A 21,058-nucleotide genomic window follows, 5' to 3' on the forward strand; every position below is an offset into this window, starting at 1 on the left:
TGTTTCCTTTGTATGGTAGCCTTCCATTAGAGAGAAGAGAGAAGTGTCGAGCCACTATAGAAACATTTATTGCATTCTAAAACCTCCAGATGCCTAATTTGGTTTCGTTTGCTTGATTAATTCTCGAGTAATTCAGAAATCTGTGTTTCATTTGTATGGCAGCACCCCCTTAGAGAGGGGGTGGAGAGAATAACCACCATAGAAATATTTATTGCACCTCAAAACCTCTATATGCCACATTTGGTTTCATTTGCTTGATTAATTCTCGAGTAATGCAGAAACTTGTATTTCATTTGTATGGCAGCCCCCCCTAAGAGAGGGGGGAAGAGTATCTAACCACCATAAGAACATTTGTTACACCCTAAAACCTCCATATGCCAAATTTCGTTTCATTTGCTTGATTAATTCACGAGTAATGTAGAAATTTGTGTTTCACTTGTATGGCAGACCCCCCCCCCCCTTTGGAGAGGGGGATGGAGAGTCTTGCCACCATAGAAATATTTATTGCAACCTTATACCTCAATATGCCCAATTTGGTTTCATTTGCTTGAATAATTCTCGAGTAAAAATTGTTGAAATTTGAAATTTGTGTTTCATTTGTATGGCAGAACCCCCTTAGAGAGAGGGGTGGAGAGTCTAACCATCATATAATCATTTATTGCACCCTAAAACCTCCATATACCAAATTTGGTTTCATTTGCTTGATTAATTCCCGAGTAATGTAGAAATATGTGTTTCATTTGTATGGCAGTATGGGGGAGGGGTCTCAAACTATCACGAAATTGACAATTTGGACAAAACTTACTACTTCAACACACATCTTAACACGTCCGAATAATATATACCGAACCGTATTCTGGTTTTGAGAAACAACACAAGTAAACACATGTAAATAAATTTCCGAACGATACAAAGGATGTTTCATTTGATTAATTGTCAACAACGAACTTAATATATTTTGGATGGGACTGACTGTCAAAAATTTGTTGTAACAAAAACACCAACAAACAAACCTTAATTGATTTGAAAATTCTCGTTTCTGTTTTCATCAAACATCGCAATTAGATAACAAATTTGAATAAAACCGATTTTGAAATTCTAAAATCGGGGCTCTCTTAAAAACAACGTTGGTGCCTCGTATTTGGAAGGAATATATTTCGAGTTTTATTGACATACAACAAAGTGGCGCGAACTAGATATAAATATTTATGTGAATTCGTAAAACAAGATTCGCTTCGTGCCCTCCGGCACTGTAATCGTACAATGAAGTATATTTTAACTATCCAGTTACTCCAACTGTTGGTACTACGCAAGTGTTATTGCCAAATAAGTTTATTACATGTGCGATATATTATTTTTACAACACTGTACGAATCAATAGCATGTTACTTAGAGGGCAATAAACGCAACCTGCAAAACGTATCAAGGTAAGTATACACAGACACTTTATCGAGAACCGAAAATAAATTCACCATGCTATTGGCTGAGCTATTTCTGCGCTTGCACATACACTGCTTTTCCTATGAAGCATATCAGCTATGGAAGCACATTGCCAGAACCATGCGATAAACATTGATGCACAGATCTCAAAGATGCGCACAATATTCATGACGATATCAAACAAGATTCACGCACCTCGATTCGTAGCCGCTATTCTTCGAGTACAGAACGAACACAGAAAATATCAAGCTAAAAATACGTTTCAATACACAGTCCACCACTTGGTTTTGTATCAAAGTTTGTCACTCGTTTATCCTTCAATTCGCTCCAAACGATCCTCTCTCAGCGAGGGTCTGAGTATTATTTTAATGAATTGAAAAAGGATAAACCACAAAAACACTTTAGAAGCAACTCATAAAACCTCTCTTATCTTCACTCCAGTAAACAATGCTTATGCTACATTTATATTCAACAACCAATTACCCAAACCTCTCCTCGAAGGCATTATCAGATCGTCTTAAACACTTCCACGCTTCTGAAACCACGATAACACACACTCAACCAGCTTCTCACGACGAATCACACTGAAAGAGAAGAAATTAAAATACACCACTACTATAAGTTGGAACCAACAGAGAATGGATTAGTAAACGCGCTTCTCGACCCGGCTAGATAGTAAACAGTACTGCCGCAATGTTGTTTTGTCGCAAATTTTGCAGATCCGCGACGAGGTGCGTGTGTGACGTGGTTCTTTTTGCTGTATCAGCTGCGAACAGTGGGAATCCAATTGTCCGTTTATGGTCAAAATGTGTAGCGTTCAATCATTGTTGGTCACCTTCAATTGCGTACACATCTGTTATCATATAAATAGTCGCTTTGTGAATTATTCGAAATAATATTGCGGAAATCTATTTATCAGAGCAACATAAATCAACAATCTACGCCCGGTTGTTTATGAACCTGGCGCGACCCGCAACAACCATCTTCGCTACCGTTGCAAGTGTTACAATTATTTTTAAATCAACATTTTTATAATTGCCCTGCGCACAGAACGGCACCGGTCCAATAATAATAATAATAATCGTTCAAGTGGGATGAATTGGCACGCTTGTTATGTGCACATATTGTCGATCACAGTGTTCTAGAATGCCCAGCAAACCCAGTGGCTCGCTGATTTGTTTAGGAGCATACGGAATGAGGCATGTTACAACGGGGAACTCGATACTCACATAAAGGAAATAGATCACGAACAAGCTTAAGAGCTGAGGAGCTCATATCAATAGGAACGACAATAATAACTAGTTGTGGCAGTAATTCAAGACTAAAGTTGACAAGAAGTATATGCTGGATAAAGAAAAATTCGAATCAGCTGTTATTACGTAAAACATTGTCCACTCCGGCGGAACTGTGATGCATGGCTAAGTTTCCGCTCAATTGGAGCTTTACGGTTTATAATCACTCTTTTCCGACTGTGTTAATTGTACATTGCAATCTCTGTTGCCACAAACAGATACTGATGTTCTTTCTCCGACGTTGAAGAAAAAAGAAACTGTGACTTCAATATTTTTATAAATAGTGACTTTTGATGAACACAAGACATTGTTCACTTCCTATTACGACATTGTCGGTTCTTTGACATTCGAAAATCTTGACAAGAACTAAATATCTCATTTTGGCAGTAAAAAAAGTTTTTTTTTCTTCAAATCCATAGCCTAAATTGGAAAATATTACATGGCTATTTCCAAAGTGAACGCTTTGTTATTGCGTCTATTGGTCTTATTTGGAAAAATACTATAAAAAGCACTGTTTAATTTTCAATATAATTATATTCAGCCATTCCATGTCAAACCGATATAGTGGTTCTCAGATTATTGTGAAAGGAGGTACATGTGTTCCTTATCACAAAATATCAGAACCGTATTTTTTTATTTTTTCATTAAGTTGTCCATTTCCACTTTAGGGTCCAATAGTTCAAACGTCATGAAGAAAATACTTGGAAGAAAGGGGGAAAAATGAGTTCCATGAGTGACCATCGGTTAACTTTGAAAAATGATAACTTAAAAAAGAAAAAGAACACTTCTCTGATTTATGGATATGTTATGTAAAAAATCCTCAATTTTTATATACCTTGCAAACTATAAAAAAACAAATACAATCAATAATTGCGAAGACAAAATTCAAGTCTTTTTGCAAGTATAGTAATTGGCTTTAATTTGATATGTCGATCATCTCAATCGGTGCAGTAGTTCAAAAGTTCAAAAAGAATTTTTGAAAAAAGGCGTTTTTGGAAAAAAAAAAAAAAGATTTTTCGGACCACCCTTAAATAGAAATGAACCCCATTTGAAAATAAATACAAATCACTGGTTTCTAAAGAAATTGGACTCAATACGTACGATTTTTCATACATTTTCTTGTAAGCATTCTGAGAATTAATTCAGACCAAGTGATATGTCTAATGTTTCCCAGTGTACAATATACAAAAGTTTCAAATATTGACCAACCGATGTCTGCAAGATTCTATGTATCAAAACATTGGACACGAAATACAAAAATGAATAGATAAGAATATTGAATGATGAATGGAGTAAAAAACACTACATTGGATAACCAGCCTTCCACAATGCATACATTAAGCTGTCCATACATGCTTAATATTATACAAATTGGACGTGTATTTCTGATATTGAAAAATTGTACAATATATTGTACGAAATTAAAAGGTTTAGACATTTATTGTGCCACGTTGAAAAACATTGCATAGCCTGGGGACATTACTTACAATATCTTCTTCGCACGATTCAATTTCATTGCACAGATCCGACAGTTGCGCAACAATATTATATGTTTGTGGTCAACCTTCAATAATATTGTGCATACATTTACACAGTAATATTGAGCGTGAAAGGGCCACTCAATGGAGTCTTCTCAAAAATAATTCTCCGACTCTCAACTTCACTCGCGGTATAAACGTGATGAACAAATGATATGATGATAATGGCAGATAAAGAATTCAATATTGTTCCAAAGTAAAAGCAAAAAAATATTGTTCCACGGAAAAGCAAAAAAATAATTGTAATCATTGTTTTTATATCAGCTGGCGATAAATATGAAATAAAATTGGAAAAGTGTGCTACCATGCAGATAATTATCTTTAATTTATGTTATCAGAAATCAGGGTCATTGTCGCTAGCAGGATTCAGCAGCGTATCACCTCGCAGTTCGATAACTCCAGCGCGTCGTGATAAAGTATCAAACGCGATTTGCAATAGTGACAGGTTTAATATGCATGAAAGTATAAAAATCATTCTCACACTACTCGATCGATTTGGCAACCAGCCTAGATTGTTTTTTTTTTGTAGAATTACTCTTTTCAGTTAGTGTGCCACCAAATCAAATCATTCACGTTATGATGAAATAATTTTAACGTTAATAACAATTTCTGTTGCGCTCAAATTTTAGTGATTTGCATACAAATCGAATCGGAAGTCATCTAAGATTTGTGATACCCAAGTCCGTTTTAATTTTTTTTGGCACAGAGTAATGCGGGGCAAAGTTGCGCACATAACTGTTGTCGTCCAATAACTCTTGAAATAAAAGCAAATAAAATTCCGTTTGCTTACCAAATTGTAACTATATATATTACCTTCGAAACATAGTACAAGCATCTCTCGAGTTGTGTTTGTAATTGGACAAATTCCTATTTTAATACAAAAAAACAAATGCGCACCTTTGGCCCATAGTGGGGTATAGGTGCGCACCATACGGGGCAAAAGTGCGCACTTATTGAATTGAACTTCTGAAATAACTTATACCAAAAATAAATGCTTTATCATCAGAAGCAGGAGAAGGATCATTACCAGAGTGTGTAGGTACCATCCAGTGGGAAGGAGGGGGGTGTTGTGTAATGTTTTATGGGTGGAGTGTTATGGTCGAACATACCACGTGGAAATTTTTGGGAGGGAGGAGACTGTCTATATAAGATATCTGAAAATGCACAACATTTGAAACAGAATTATTTTTATTAACAAACTAGCTGACGCGGCGAACTTCGTCCTACCCACAATTGATATATTGATATAAATCATTTCGAACACTCTAGTTCCCACAGAAATTATTTTTATGTACGTAATCTATACTGGCGGTATATAATTTCTTTTTTGAAATATAAACCTGATGCAGACTAAGACGCATCAATCCTGATACTGACTGTTTAAATCCGTTGCTCCGTTCTTGAGTGAGGAACGGACACCAAATCATTTTATTTATATTATATATATATCAAGTTTATAAATACCTTCATTTGATTTATTTGAAACTCATTGTAGAAAAAAACAATATTTATATTATTTAAGTTCATTGTGAAAACATAAACATAAATGAAACATTACCGTTATTGAATTGAATGCATGGTGAAAATAAAAACATTTTTCATTTGAAATTCATTTTGAATTATTTTTAAGCAATAGTTTATTTTTCTTCTTCATCTTGGATTTCGGTTCTGAGGATTCCGACGCTTTGCCTTGGAGCGCTTGGTGTGGGGTTCTAAGAGACAGACGATGGTCCAATCTCTTCCTGGCAGTTTAGCAACTTGGTTGAATTCGTGCTGGAGGTTGTTGGCTTCCGCTAAATCAAACGCCAAGGCCCGTAAATATTTGAGAGTCATACCATAGAAAGCTTTGTCCAGTGCTCTGCAGTGGTCTGCCAGATCCTCAGACTGCTCACTCGTAAATACTTGTCTGAACCGTCCTAGGTGCACGCTGGCAATGCATTCCTTCAAATCAGTTTTCTTCTTGTGGGTCCCGTTAAAAATTTGGTTGAAAACATTTTATAAATTTTATGAGAGCAAAACGCTGGTGCGAGCTTTTTTCCCACAGTAACTGCGCACCTTTACACCACAAGCAATTTTTGAACTAATCGAATTTTTTAAAAAAGCTCTTGAACTTTTCCACAAAAACGAATACACCCTAGAATCTACTATAGAATGAAGGTTTTCCTTGACAGTGTAGTTTCGAACTTTCCAGTTATTTTAGGTAAGAAAATCGTCATCCCCAAAATTGAAAAAAAGATAGATCAAAACATCGCAAAACTCTTTTTACCTCATAATTTTTTGCCACTTTCATGAAATGTATCTTGTTTATATGTGTGAGCTGCTGGTGTAATAATGTATCAAACGAATATACTGTTGTCGAATTTTTATGCTCGTTTGCTTCAAAAAGGCCAATGCGCACCTCTAAGGGGGTATCTTAGTCTAAAAATTTTTAAAAAATCGAATTTTTTTTTCTTGGTATTTTCTTCTTGACATTCAAAAATATACCCTAGAAAGAACATTTTGAAAATACTATTATTTACATTATTCAGTTATAGCCAACTTGGTGATGTGGTATCCAATCTAGCACGGCTTTGACACAAAATTTAATACGACATCACAAGTTCGTGGTTTCAATCGCATAAATCTTCATTGATTGATGTTCTAATTAACCCTTTACAATTTCCTTCTACTATAAATTTCCTAGTACTTCTATCAAAACTCGTCAATTTTTCTCTTCATAACATTGATCTAAGAGAAAATAAAGACGACTCAAATCGGATCATCACTTCCTCGGGTTTTCCGCTTACCAACACATCATGTAAAATGTGTCAATTGAAGCGAATATGTAAGGCCCTGATGACAACAACCAGAAATTAAAGGAAGCTTAACCCTGCGAATATGGAGAATATCATTACAACACGAACCTCAGATCACTGCTTTTCATGATGAGTTTTCAAGCTGTTCTAGGGGCTTTGTCTTGATAAACACAAAAAAGTTTTTTTTTCGATATACAGAATTTCATCAATTTTTACAAATGGGTCAAAAAGGTTGCAAATATCATTAGAAAATTTCCTGAGGAAATATTTCCTTTATTCTATAAACCAGTTTTAGACGTCAATAACGAGCAACTAATGTAACGGCGAGGCATAATTTTTATATACCATTGCGAGTTATTCACGCGTAGATCTCTCACACAAAATGTAAAATTTCAGTAATTGTTCTGCCGTCATGGGTCCTCGAAGCCTGCCCAGGACTCTTCGAAGGTTGTGCCTTTTCTCTTTTTTGAAGGACAAGAACTAATTTGTATTGCACGTTTTTGTGATAAAGACGTTTAAGTGCACAAGGAAATATTGGCTCGAGCGGTTGTTGTTGTGTTTTACTAGTGCAGAATCAGTGGTAAAATTGGTGAAAACAAAGTGTCGTGATTCAATTTTACCATAGGAATTTCGCTGGTGAAATACACTGATGTATTTGGCGAGCAAAAGATAAGTTTTCATGTATATTTTGTGTTTATAAATTATAATCAAATAGCTGATAGAAACGGGCATTCAAGTAGCTTAAATCATTAATCACTGTAGTGGTGGTAGTGTTGAGCTTGAGTGCCTAAAGCTTCAGTTAAATCCGCTGCTAATCTATAGAGTGTTCTCTTAGCACTTTCTATCAGCAGGCGCTTGTGTTGTTGTTTGTTTTCGTTCTTCCGCACGGGCCGGCCGATGGCCGGTACACATGCGAACAATAGCGAATGTGTGAATATGGGTCTCGTAGACATGTGCAGTCGCTGCTGTGAGAGGATAAACAATCCAAACACAGAAGCGATAGCGTGTTACGGTAGGTGTCATGAGACTATTCATATCGATTGTTTACCGAACGCGGTGCGTGCTAATATCGATATTTTGAAGAAAATTAAAAATGCCGTTTTTGTATGCGACACATGTTTGGTGTTACATGAAAATGGGTTCGGGAACAACCATTTCGACGATTCCGTTGGTAAAATTTTAAATGATATTAAAGAGCTGAAATGTTTGGTTGAATTGGCCAACAATTTTGAGCTCAAAGTTAAAGAAGCGGTACGGGCGGAAATTAGAAATTTGTTCAAAACCAATAATGATATAAATACGAATTCAGAGGAAACACCTCAGCGGTACAATTTACGTTCAAATTCAAAAAAACGTAGACGTGATGAGCAAGCTATTCAGAATGAAAACGCAACTCCACTAAGTTTCGCTGCGGTATTGAAAGACGCAAAGAAAACAACTGGAAATGTAGCTAAAGTTGAGAGTAACAATAAACAGAAAACTTTGACCAGGGAAAAAATTTTAATCATAAAGCCAAAAACTACGCAGGAATCTGATATTACTAGAAAAATGTTAAAAGATAATGTCAATCCCAAAGGATTGAATATAAATGGATTGCGAAACGGGAAGAATGGTACAGTTGTTGTCTCTGCTTCAGATAAAACCTCAATTGAGTTAATCAAGGTTAATGTTGAGAAAAAACTGGGTCAAGACTACGAGGTTAAGATACCAGAAGCATTGAGACCGACGATCAAAATTATAGGATTTAGCGAAGAAATGAATGAAAATGATTTGAAAGTTGCGTTGTTGAAACAGAACCCTTCGTTGGACAAAACCAAACATTTCGAAGTAAGAAAAATCTATTGTAATAATAAAATGAAATATAATAAATACAGTGCTATAATAGAAGTCGATGGGGATACTTATAATAAAATGATAGAGACTAAATCAGTATTTTGCGGGTTTGAAAAATGTCGAGTTATTGATGGATTGAGGATTCTAAGATGCTTCAAATGCTGTGAATATGGTCACAAAATTGTCGACTGCCAAGCAAAACACAGCGTGTGTCCGAAATGTGGCAAAAATCATGAATTCAAGAACTGTACATCCGAAGAAATTCAATGTTCAAATTGTAACAAAATTAAAAACGAACGAAGAATAGACATAGATACGAAACATTTCGCGTGGAGTACAAACTGCCCTATATTCCTCCGAAACTACGAGAGGAAAAAGGAACAGGTGGACTTCTCTATTTAGCCACCCAAGAAAGGAGAATTGAAAAAAATATGATGCGCTTTATCTAAATGTGGCTGGATTACGGACACACTTCGACGAAATAGAAATATTGTTGTCCAATGAAAAACCGAAATTATTAATTATGGTTGAAACACATTTAACGGAATTGACTGATCTGAATGGATTCAATGTAGTTGGATACACAATGATCTATTGTTTGTCGAGATCTGCCCATACTGGAGGCGTATCTATGTATATTTCGAACCTTTTATATATTAAAGAAATTTTCAATGGAACATATGGGGACAATTGGTTTCTAGCCGTTGAAGTCAGAGGATGCAAAATTTCAGGAATATACGCTGGAATATACCATTCGCCTAGTGCTAGTGACAAGGACTTCTTAGAATTTTTGGAAGATGCATGGCTACAGCACATACAAGTAAAGGATTGTCATAACTGGTGATTTTAACATTGATTGGGACGAGCATAGGAAATCTTTTGAATTAAAAGCAATCACCCAAGCCGCTGGATTCAGACAAAGAATAAATGATCACACTAGAATAACCAGAACATCTTCGACGACCATTGACTTAGTATTTACGAATTTCGACGATGGTGTGATTGAAATTTTTTACAATAGCAAAATCTCGGATCATGAAACAATTGGAATGGTCTACCATTTTTCTGATGTTGACTTTTCTGAAATAAAAAAGGAAAAATCATATAAGTGTTGGAACAATTATTCAAAACGAATATTGCAATCTGTTTTACAGACAAAATAACTCCGATTGGAGAACGAATCTCTCTTCATGATGTTGCAAAAAATCTAGAAGAAGCGCTTTGTTCTTCAATGAAACAGATAATTGCCGGTAGTCAGACTGCCGTTCCAGTACTCAGAAATATTAGTAACAAAGCCTGGTATAACTTTACGTTGGCTAACATAAACAGACGAAGAGATTATTACTTAATAATAGCTAAACGCACAAAAACTACTGGAAATTGGAGCACGTACAGAATATGGAGAAATCTTTATGTACGTGAACTTAAGCATTCCAAGAATAAATTCATCCAAAATGAGATAAATACAATACAGCATGATCCGAAGAAGCTATGGAAAAAAATAAAATAATTATGTAATCCAGGCGGCAGCAAGGATATCGACATTGAGTTTGACGGTAAAAAGGAAAATAACAATATAACAGCAGAGAAACTCAACAATTTTTTCACTTCAAGTGTGGAAGAAATCCACAATGGTATTGTAGCTCCATCAAATCGACTGAATTTTGTTTTCCCTGGCCTGTCTTCACAATTGAGATGCTTTAAAACTATCAACATGGAAACCCTTAGGAAGGTAGTAATGGATTTGAAAAACTGTGCAGGTGTTGAGAATATCAATAAAACCGTATTAGTAGATGCATTTGATCTAATCAAAGAAAATCTACTATATATAATAAATGAATCTATGCTTCGGGGCGAATGCCCTCATACTTGGAAGAAATATGTTGTTATACCGATTCCAAAAAATCCGAAATCGTCCAAGCCAGAAGACCGGAGACCAGTGAATATGTTGCCATTATACGAAAAGATCCTCGAAATCGTTATCAAAGACCAACTGTTAGAACATATAACGAAAAATGGAATTCTGGTTGAGGAACAGTCAGGGTTCAGGAAAAACCACTCTTGTGAAACGGCTCTCAATTTATTACTCCTGAAATGGAAACAGGCTATCGAAACGAAAAAAATAGTATTGGCTGTATTTATTGACTTGAAGAGGGCTTTTGAAACAGTAGATCGAATGAAATTACTTGATTTGCTTTCCAATTATAATGTAACTGGACCTGTATTGAACTGGTTTGAAAGTTACCTGAACGGGCGAACACAAATCACTATTTACAGGGACAGTGAATCATCGGCGGGACCAGTGAATCTGGGTGTACCTCAAGGAAGTGTTCTGGGGCCGCTGCTTTTCTTGCTTTATATTAATGGCATTAAACAGGTGTTAAATGACAGTGACGTAAACTTGTTTGCTGACGACACAGTGATATTCATTGTTGCTGAGACATTGCAAGATTGCTTCGTCAAGATGAACCGTGAACTGCAAAACTTAGACGAATGGTTGAGATGGAAAAAACTTAAGTTAAACATTAGCAAAACAAAGTATATGGTAGTATCGACACGCAATCTTGACAGTGATAGTCTTAGTATAACTATCGATGGGCAAACTGTGGAAAGAACGACTTCAATCAAATATCTTGGCGTTATTCTTGACGAAACGCTGCGCTTCGACGAACATATAAACTACACTATAAAGAAGGCAGCTCAAAAATATGGAGTGCTTTGTAGAATTAATCGATTCTTGACCTTTGAAAGTAAAATTACCATCTACAAAGCATTGATCGCTCCACATTTCGATTATTGTGCATCTGTGCTATTTCTCGCAAATAAGAGGCAAATGAATAGAATGCAAATTGTTCAAATCAAGGGCATGCGCTTGATATTGAGATGCGATCGACTTACTCCACGAAGATTTATGCTAGAATGCCTACAATGGATGTCAGTGGGACAGTGTATCAAATATTGCACTCTTACGTTCATATACAAGATGGTTAGCGGCATGACACCGAACTATTTACAAAACACGATAACGTATGGAAGAGATATGCACCGATATAACACAAGGCAAGCAAGTGACCTCAGAACCATGAACTTTCGAATGTCATGTACCCAAAACTCACTTTTTATAAAGGATATCGCCTGTATAACACATTACCAAATGAAGCAAAGACAGCAACAAGCCTTCGAATATTCCGTAGTATTTGTAAAGAGTTTTTGAAGCATGATTTAGATTTTTGACCCTGCATATAATTAATGTTAGTGTGTAAGATGACGAAGTTTAACGGATATTTGTATTTTCTTATCTTTAGACTATAATGATGATGGTTAACTTAAACAATATTTGTGAAATCTTCAATAGCTTGAGCCCGCGCGCGTTAGCACACATAGACAACTTGAGATAGAACATATGCAAAAACAACTCTTTTTAATGAAAGCATTCAAATGGGTTTAATGTGGAAACCAGAGGTAAGCTAGGGATAGCTCAATCGACTTGTAGATTCATCTTCTCAATAGATAATTATAACAAGATTTCTCTGTGTTGTGGCAGATCTTATTGCAGATTCAGGTTGACACGTTTATACCCCAGATTGAATGTAGGGCCTGAAGTATCGGCTGGAATTAGGCTTAGGTTTGCTCAGCTGTCTGGTTTCGAAAACGATTAACAGACCGTTGTCGGGTATCCAGTGAAGCGGGAATTCCTTTGTAAATTTTAGGCTAATGCTGACATAGGTATTGGGTTCAATTCCTGATCGGTCAAGGATTTTTTCGGGTTGGAAATTTTCTTGACATGCCTTGGGATATGTAAAGTAATGGGCCTTCAATTCCCGATCGGTCCAGGGTCTTCCCGGGTTGGAAATTCTCTCGACATGCCATGGGTTAAATACGTTAAGTTTTTTTTTTTTTTTTATCTTCGCTTATTTTTCGTCGGCCTATTTCCGCCACTTTAGTGCCAATCACCGACATCAGGGAGGCGACTCCACCTGTTCCTACCTATCAGACTCAACAACTCATGAGCCGGGCCAACTTCTTTTACTTCCGCTCCGAAGGAAGACGTAACCAGAGATTTTTCGCCTCAGAAAATCCCAACGACGCCAGCTGGGATTGAACTTACGTTAAGTTGATAACATAAATTGTTCTTCAATTAGGAATCTATGTTTGTAATATAACCAGTCCGTTTGTTTTGTTTTTTACTTCAATGTGCTTACTGGTTATCTTAATAATTGTTACATAAAGATCAACAAGAGAACTCGTTCAGCTCAAACTTTTTGAGGTGATCATCATCATTATTTCATTATTTCATAAAACGAGGAAATTATTGTCTTTTGAGTGTATGTGTGTCCGTGTATTTTTCTTGTCAAGACTATGGTGATGATGGTATTTTTTTTTTTGCTTTTATATATATCTTAGTTATTCAATCAAATTTAAAAAATAATTGTGAAGTCTGCAATAGTTTGAGCCCGCGCGCGTTGGCAAGCATAGAGAAACGTGAGATTGAACAAAAGCAAAAGAATTTTTGATCGAATAAAACAAAGTCATTCCAAGGGGTTTAATGTGGAAACCTGAGGTAAGCTAGGGATAGCTCAATCGGAATACTTGTAAATTCATCTTCTCAACAGATAATTATATCAAGATTTTTCTGTGTTGTGGCGGATCTCATTGCAGATTCAGGTTGACACGTTTATACCCCAGGTTGAATGTAGGGCCTGAAGTATCGGCTGGAATTAGGCTTAGGTTTGCTCAGCTGTCTGGTCTCGAAAACGATTAACAGACCGTTGTCGGGTATCCAGTGAAGCGGGAATTCCTTTGTAAATTCTAGGCTAATGCTGACATAGGTATTGGGTTCAATTCCTGATCGGTCAAGAATTTTTTCGGGTTGGAAATTTTCTTGACATGCCTTGGGATATGTGAAGTGATGGGCCTGAAGTGTCGGCTAGAATAAGGCTTGGGTTTGCTCAGCTACTAGAACTCGGAAACGATCGCAATTGCAGGCCGTGGCCGGGGATCTGATAAAGCGGGATTTCCCTTGAAAATTCATGGCTAATACTGACATAGGCATTGGGTTCAATTCCCGATCGGTCTAGGGTCTTCCCGGGTTGGAAATTCTCTCGACATGCCATGGAATGAATACTTTAGACAAAGGCTTAAATTGTTCTATCGATTAGTAATCTATGTCTGCGGGATAACCAGTCCGTTTTCTTTTCAATTTAATGTGCTCACTGGTTAGTATGATGTAATAAACTCAGTAACTCAATTATTATCAATAAGATAACTCGTCCCGCTCAAGCCTTTGTAGGGGAAAGAGGTGGGATAAATAAAAAAAAAAAAAAATAAGTCACATATATTTTTGAGCATATGAATTCACTGAATTTGATTCTAATGCGCAAATGAACTAATCTGCTTTTGTTCCTAGAATGTCTTCAAACATTTGATTTGGTTTCGAAGCAGTCTTCAAGTAAAAGTGAATATTTTAAACTGACGCCAGAAAGTTAGTTCTGAAGAGGCTCTGCAGTATCACTAGATAAACCAGTGAATTTCCGGTAGCAGTATCTCTTTTTCTTCATCATTGGATGTGGCTAGTCTTCCTGACGAAAAACCTATGGAGGTCGTGATTAGATTTAAGATTTAGTAAAAATTCCAAATCAATTTCAATTCATCGCGATTCATCTTTGTGAAGTATACGAAAACCGAAAAATGAGCGGAAATAGAGTAAACCAGGGTTGTTTTGATTGAAAAAATTGTCGCACCAATGTTTACAACGACGACCCAATCATTGAACGGACTTCACAAGTTTAGCGGAATTTTCTTTCGCAACGTACATTTTAGCTATTCACAGAAAGAAAAGTAAGATAAATACAAACCCCAGCTTGAAGCGGTCTGAGCGTAGGAATCTTTTGACATCAAGATAGCGACTATAGCCCCTCCCACTGCCACGATAATCAAAAACGTCTGATACTTTATGAATCGCCCTCGTATGAGCATATGATTTCGAATTTGAATCAAAAATGCCTCGATTAGGTCAAGGGAATTTCTCGGTCGAACAACCGTGAAAACTCCACGAGGTCGTTAGTTAGGTACCATTTGGAATCATAAAATGGAGCAATTCCTAAAACAAAATCATAACGTTATCATTGGCTGTCCTGTTAGGCCTCAAACAAAACAAAATCCCAAAAAATTCCACCTCTGATTTAATTTATAAATGTAATTCGAAACTATCTAAATTTCCATTCAAACGAGTAAGGGAATTCAAAGCTTGATTTCGCTACGAAATTAGGGGCTGCCCACATACCACGTGGACAACTTTAGGGGGGGTAGGGGTTTCGAAAATATCCACGCTTGTACACGGTGAGGGGAGAGGGGGTATAGGTAATGTCCACGTGGACAAGTTATTTTTTTTCAAAAATACATTCACATCTATAATCAAAAACAAATTCTTTCAAATTCTGTATTTCCAAAAAAAATTCAAAGTTTACAACCCTGAGTAATACCTATGTTTATCAATGAAAAGGTTGGGATGCACGGTCAAAAATCCATATTTTTCTCATATCGTTAAACTTCTTCGCTGAATTATGTATTCTGGATGTAACGAAAATGAACTGAAAGTGATCTTGATTGACAAAGATGATAGAAGATACTGGATGGGAAATAAAGAAAAGGAGCGAGTTACTGGACATGAGATGTATCGGAAGCTGGTTTATACAGAAAATGTTAAATAATGTTAGTTAGCTAGTATTCAAGCATTGGAAATGTAAAACATTGTTTTCTCAGTTGCGGGTGGTGGAGTCTGTAGCAGCGATGCTCTTTTTCATTGAAATGTGGAATTTTTGAATACGCTTCTGTTGGTTTGTTTAAAAGGTTTGTGTCGTCATTGATGACAATCAGATTGAAATGTCGTTCAAGAATAATCCCAGGTACACTAAATGTGAATGAACATATCTGTTATCATGAAATCATTAGCATCTGTTAACACGTTCGTCGCCCACACGACGTTTTTGAGTTTCTTGTGGGTTCCAACTTGCGGATAAATTATTAAATGGAGATCAAAATCAGTTTGTAGACAACATTCACATGAACTAGCAATAAAATCTTTAATTTAAAGACGAATTGACAACAATAAGAAAAACAAAAGTTATATCCATAAAGGGTTTCGCAAATCAACTCCAGTACAAACCATCTGTACTATGAATTAATTAAAAGTATGGTATAAACATTATAATAATATAGTTATAATTTTATTAATTTTCTACATGACACTTTTCCCTATTGTAACACTTAGGTTCCATTCTATCAAATTCCTTTTGAAATTCCTATTTCTAATTTGAACGAGAAAAGCTTGGTTACGTAAAACCTTGTCCAGTTTTTAGGCAAGATAACAAAAAAGTTTTTGGAGGATGGAATGTTCATGTTGTGTGAAGAATGATGTAAAATTGTGAAACAAAATGGTAGTCTCTAGACACTACCCAGTTAAAGTGGAATTATGTCATTGATGCTCAGACGATCTGTGTCTGAGCGAACAATTCGTAAAATATTTTGCAATAGTAAACTAATCATAATGGAATAAAGAATTGGCTAAGTGAAGGGCATCAGAAACAGACCACTGACTAACGTTTATGAGTTTGAGCGACAATTCGGGCAATTCGACAATTCAACGAGCCAAAACTACACAAAACAACACAACCTTTTTATAGATTTATGATATCAGCTTTTATTACACAAAATCCAATAATTATGTTTAACGAATGATTTCATTGTCTGATTTATTTGGAATTTGATATATAATTATTTAACATAGCACGGTCTCACGTCGTTTTATAGTAATAAATCCCCGAAATAAGATTCACAACTACAAAACGGCCAATTAGGATTTTATGTAGTAAGCAGTGTTATCTGATGTATAAAATGGATATGTCCTCCGAAAACTCTTCTTATGATAGCGAGAGTAGTTTTACATTAAGTAGACTGTTGTCTAAATCATTTTTGAACATATAGTTAAATTCTTTGTTTAGTATTAATAAAAACATGAAATAGAAAGTAGAAATATGTTGAAAATGAAATTTAAGACCAATTCAATTATTTTCTTGATTTAAATAAAATGGAGGAAAGTCCACGTGAACAACTGGGAGAGGGGTATAGGAAATGTCCACGATTGTCCACAGAGGGGAAGGGGGGTGTCTGAAATCGTACTTTTTCTGTCCACGTGGTGTGAGGACAGCCCCTTATATGTATTGATGAAAAGGATTTATATTAAAATCAGACAGAATGCAAATGAATAGCAGCTAGTACACTACAAATCGTTATCGCTATATGAACACAATTATTGTAGCCTTATAAATTCATCTAATATCCTGCATAGTTATTACATACATATCCACACTAAACATATGTCGAAATATTTTAAATCAAGCAATTATAAGATCTCAAAGTACGAAAAAAAGTGTTCGAATTAGCCCCACATCACGGTATTTAAAACGGATGGTTTTTATTTATTCCAACGTAATTTATCCATGAAATCTTTCACAGGGTCACAGGACCATTAATTGCAATCGCGAAGATTAAAACAGTTGGGATCCACTGAACTAAAGTAATTAGTGTTTGGTCGCAACCATAGATTCGGTTAACCTTATCCTTGGACTTCAATGTAAAAAAAATGTTTTGGGGAGAAGGCAATGAAAACGAATAATGACTACTCACTCAAACCGGTTGCGTTGGCCATAATGGTCTGTTGTGCTGATTTAATCCACCTTAGAATATCCGATAGGAGGTTCATTCACCGCATGCAGCACACCGCCCTCCCGTTGGTGACACGTTCCGAACACACGCCTTAGTTCACTATTCAATTCCTTCGCTGAACTGCACCCAACATACACTGTCACACTTTTGCCAGAATTGCGCCGATTTAAAGCAGCGCCCGCAATTTACCCCAGCAATCCTTATCAGACACTTATCACGCTTCTTATATATATTTTATTACTTCGATTTTCCAGATGTGTTTGATGGAATTTTTACATGCAAAACACTTTCTTTCTTTTCTATTCACTATCTTCAGAGACTAAGAATACCATTTAATCACATTTAACATTTCTCACAATCACTTTTGCGCCATTTTGCGCGCCTGCTGCATCTGTCATTAGTGGGAGCTACTCATCCGCAAAACTTTACACCCTATTGATAAAGGAAACAACGAAAACAAGTATTAGAACTGGTTCACCTCATGCGCACTCGCTATCAAAGACACTGGGGACTATGTTCGCCGAAGGCCCAAGTCGGTTGTGTTTCACTTCCTGATGTGACCTTTCTGTAGCGCAGATCTACAAAGAAATGGATGTGGATTGCAGCAGCAGCAGCTGGAGCTGACGATCACTTGGCGGCTTGCCTTTTCGCAACGATGCTTTGTTTGCAAGTGAGTTAAATCGCTCGGCCCAAAGATGGGGATCGCGGAAATCAGCTGTGAATCGGAAATGGCGGTGGTGGTGATGGCGGTGTATGAGGAAAGCGATGAACGAAAGAGATGGAGAGTTTCGTTCGGCGATGTATTCGATGGGAAAGTTAAATTTCAAATCATGTTTTGAACGTTACGTATCTTCTGGATGACCACTATCTTCCTCTCAGGCGCCATATGATATACGCATTCGCACGTTGTTGCTGCCTTTTCTAGACGTCACTTGAAGCAGCAACAGTTGAAAAGAATGCTATTACTATGTTGCAAAATAAAATTATCATACATCTCACGTTTGAATCGTCAAATTAACTGACGTCGACCGATTAGTACTAGCATAGTAGAATCGAGAATCGAAAATGATCTCAACCAAAAATAGTGACATTTGGATTAGCATTCCTTCGGCACTCCACTATTACTTGAGTATCAGTATAGCCTAACACTAGAATGACAAATAAATGATACGGTCCTAATTCACGGCCAACAGTGGTGTGAACTAAACAAATTAATCATCCACGACGCACCGTATCGGTCCTATATGACGAAACGTACAACTTTACGAGTAGCACATAGCAACTCCTTCCCGGAAGCAGTATTAATACTTCATGAGTCCAGTACCTGGCAAGTGGCGTTCAGTTTCCCATGGCCGAGTTTCGAGCGAACAGTAAGTGCGCTTCCTTCTTCTACAATCGCCATGTAATATGTGTATCGATTTTCTGTTACTGTTATAACACAAAAGCGCGGCAAACAATTAGGCGCATTCGCCCACATTCACAATCAATTAGAAATCATTGCGCACACTGAAATCGAGCAATGTAGAAAATGGCGTTAACAAACGCTTTCCTATTATCGGCTTGGCTTTCAATTGCTAGAATTGATTGATGCAATGTGGAGTAATTGCGTGCGGTGTGCGCACTTTGCGAAGACAAATGAGTCTCGATGGGAGACTAGCTAGTCGAACGCAGAACTTTGGAATTTCAAGCGAAAATGTTCGCGTAGGAAGTACAAAAACAAGCACTAGGACTTCGCCGAGAGTCGTTAAATTCTTTAATTGCTGTTTTTGTTGACCACAAAAAAGGCAACAAAATGCAGGGAATCCTAGGAATTTGCCTGTTGGCTGAAAATAGTTTCCACATACATGGCGATGTAACATTACGTGAATGATCAATTTAGAAGAATTTATCACTAACCCTGCTTGTGGTAGCCATGGCAACCAAGTCATAAATAATAGATTGGGAATACTTAATCCATAAACATTTTGGTAAGCTTTAAACGATTTTGAAGGATCACTTTATCTACAGTACTCGTTCGATTTCGACAGAGACCTGGGAATGTATCGAACCAACCCGCGTCAAAGTCGAACATTGACTTTTCATTTCCCCATGATTATTCTTTCAAAACAAAGATGAAGTCTATCAAAATAAAGTTTCGGTTAAATGGAAAGTAACAGCAAACATGCGAAACTATCGAATATTCATTCGCGTCCCCTGGCCAATGTTTTTCATCTCACAGAAGAACGCAGTTCTTCTTCTTGAATGGCGTTAACGTTCCCTTGTGGAACTTTTGCCGTCTCAACGTATGCATTAACTAGCGTCATTTATTAATACTTGGTCGAGATTTCTTAAGCCAAATAACACGCCTTGAATGTATTCCGAGGGGCAAGCTCTTGAATACGCATGACCACAGTGCAAGTCGAAGGAAATTTCTTTGACGAAAAATCCCCCGGCCAGAACGGGAATCGAACCCGAACACCCGGCATGATAATGTGAGACGCTAACCACTCGGCCACGGGTGCACTGTTCAAATTACGTTCAAATTATTTTTTTTTAATTTTTATAATTATTTATTACGTTCAAATTATAAGAACGCAGTTCAAATTACGGAATATTATGCTAAGAATTATGCGAGGATGAACATTCAGAAGGTCACATACTCTCTCTCTCTCTCTCTCTCTCTCTACTTCTCAGCAAGGAAAGCGACGGCTATTATGGGACTGATTTTGTACATTCCTTGAACAAGGGAGGAGAATATGACGCACATTCCCTGGATAAACAAGATGGACATGAAGATTTATTTTCGATGACATTGCACCTATTAATAACTTAATAATGACTCGAAAACATAAAGACGCTCAAGAAATTACTTGAACAATTCAAGGAGCATAAACGAATCACTCCGGAATAATCTATCTGCTTCCTAGGTAAATTCGTAGTGTTGCGTTGCAGATGTCATGAGATCAATAAACACATTACGAAATATATCGGAACATAGACATTTTTTACATGGAATATTGGGTTGTCCGAAGGACTCGTGCCGCCAATGATGATGTCCGAATCGAGTCGCTGATCATGACACATGAATTAGAGTAGGTTCACTTCAGATATCCAAGACTACCGTTTTTGCGCATCTGATGAAGCTTGATTACATAAATCACATCAATGTATGCGTTGAACATGAGTCAATCGATAATATCTGAAGGTTCGCCTCTCCGACTCGCTTTATAACCGCAACGAAAACATGCCTTTTGAAAAAAATCGTGACAAGAAGAAAAATGGATCATATACAAGAATTATGACCCAACGAAATGTGGAGTAAGCAAAAGAGCCACCATTAGCTACCCCCAGAACCAGTGTTCACCCGAAGAAAGGTTTCATGAGCTCCAAGCAACCAGCAGTTCAAATCCAATAAGTACTGCTCCGTTCATCACAAGGAGGTAGCGATTTAGGACAC

The 21,058-nt window shown here is 36.8% G+C and overlaps 1 protein-coding gene across 8 annotated transcripts in view; it reads right to left on the minus strand.

The window, feature by feature from the left end:
• LOC129764776 (long-chain-fatty-acid--CoA ligase 6) overlaps positions 1-21,058 on the minus strand; it is a 77,824-nt gene that overhangs the window by 44,756 nt on the left and 12,010 nt on the right. For 7 of the 8 annotated variants that reach the window (XM_055764248.1, XM_055764252.1, XM_055764251.1 and 4 more), the window contains exon 2: positions 17,584-18,054. In XM_055764248.1, coding sequence (XP_055620223.1) covers positions 17,584-17,659 — 76 coding nt within the window. In that variant the 5' untranslated portion in view covers positions 17,660-18,054. Of the gene's footprint in view, positions 1-1,923; positions 2,080-17,583; positions 18,055-21,058 lie in introns of those variants that run through there. The other variant, XM_055764253.1, reaches the window with a different exon arrangement.

The sequence above is a fragment of the Toxorhynchites rutilus genome, chromosome 2, assembly GCF_029784135.1.
Source record: "Toxorhynchites rutilus septentrionalis strain SRP chromosome 2, ASM2978413v1, whole genome shotgun sequence".
Lineage (NCBI taxonomy): Eukaryota > Metazoa > Arthropoda > Insecta > Diptera > Culicidae > Toxorhynchites > Toxorhynchites rutilus.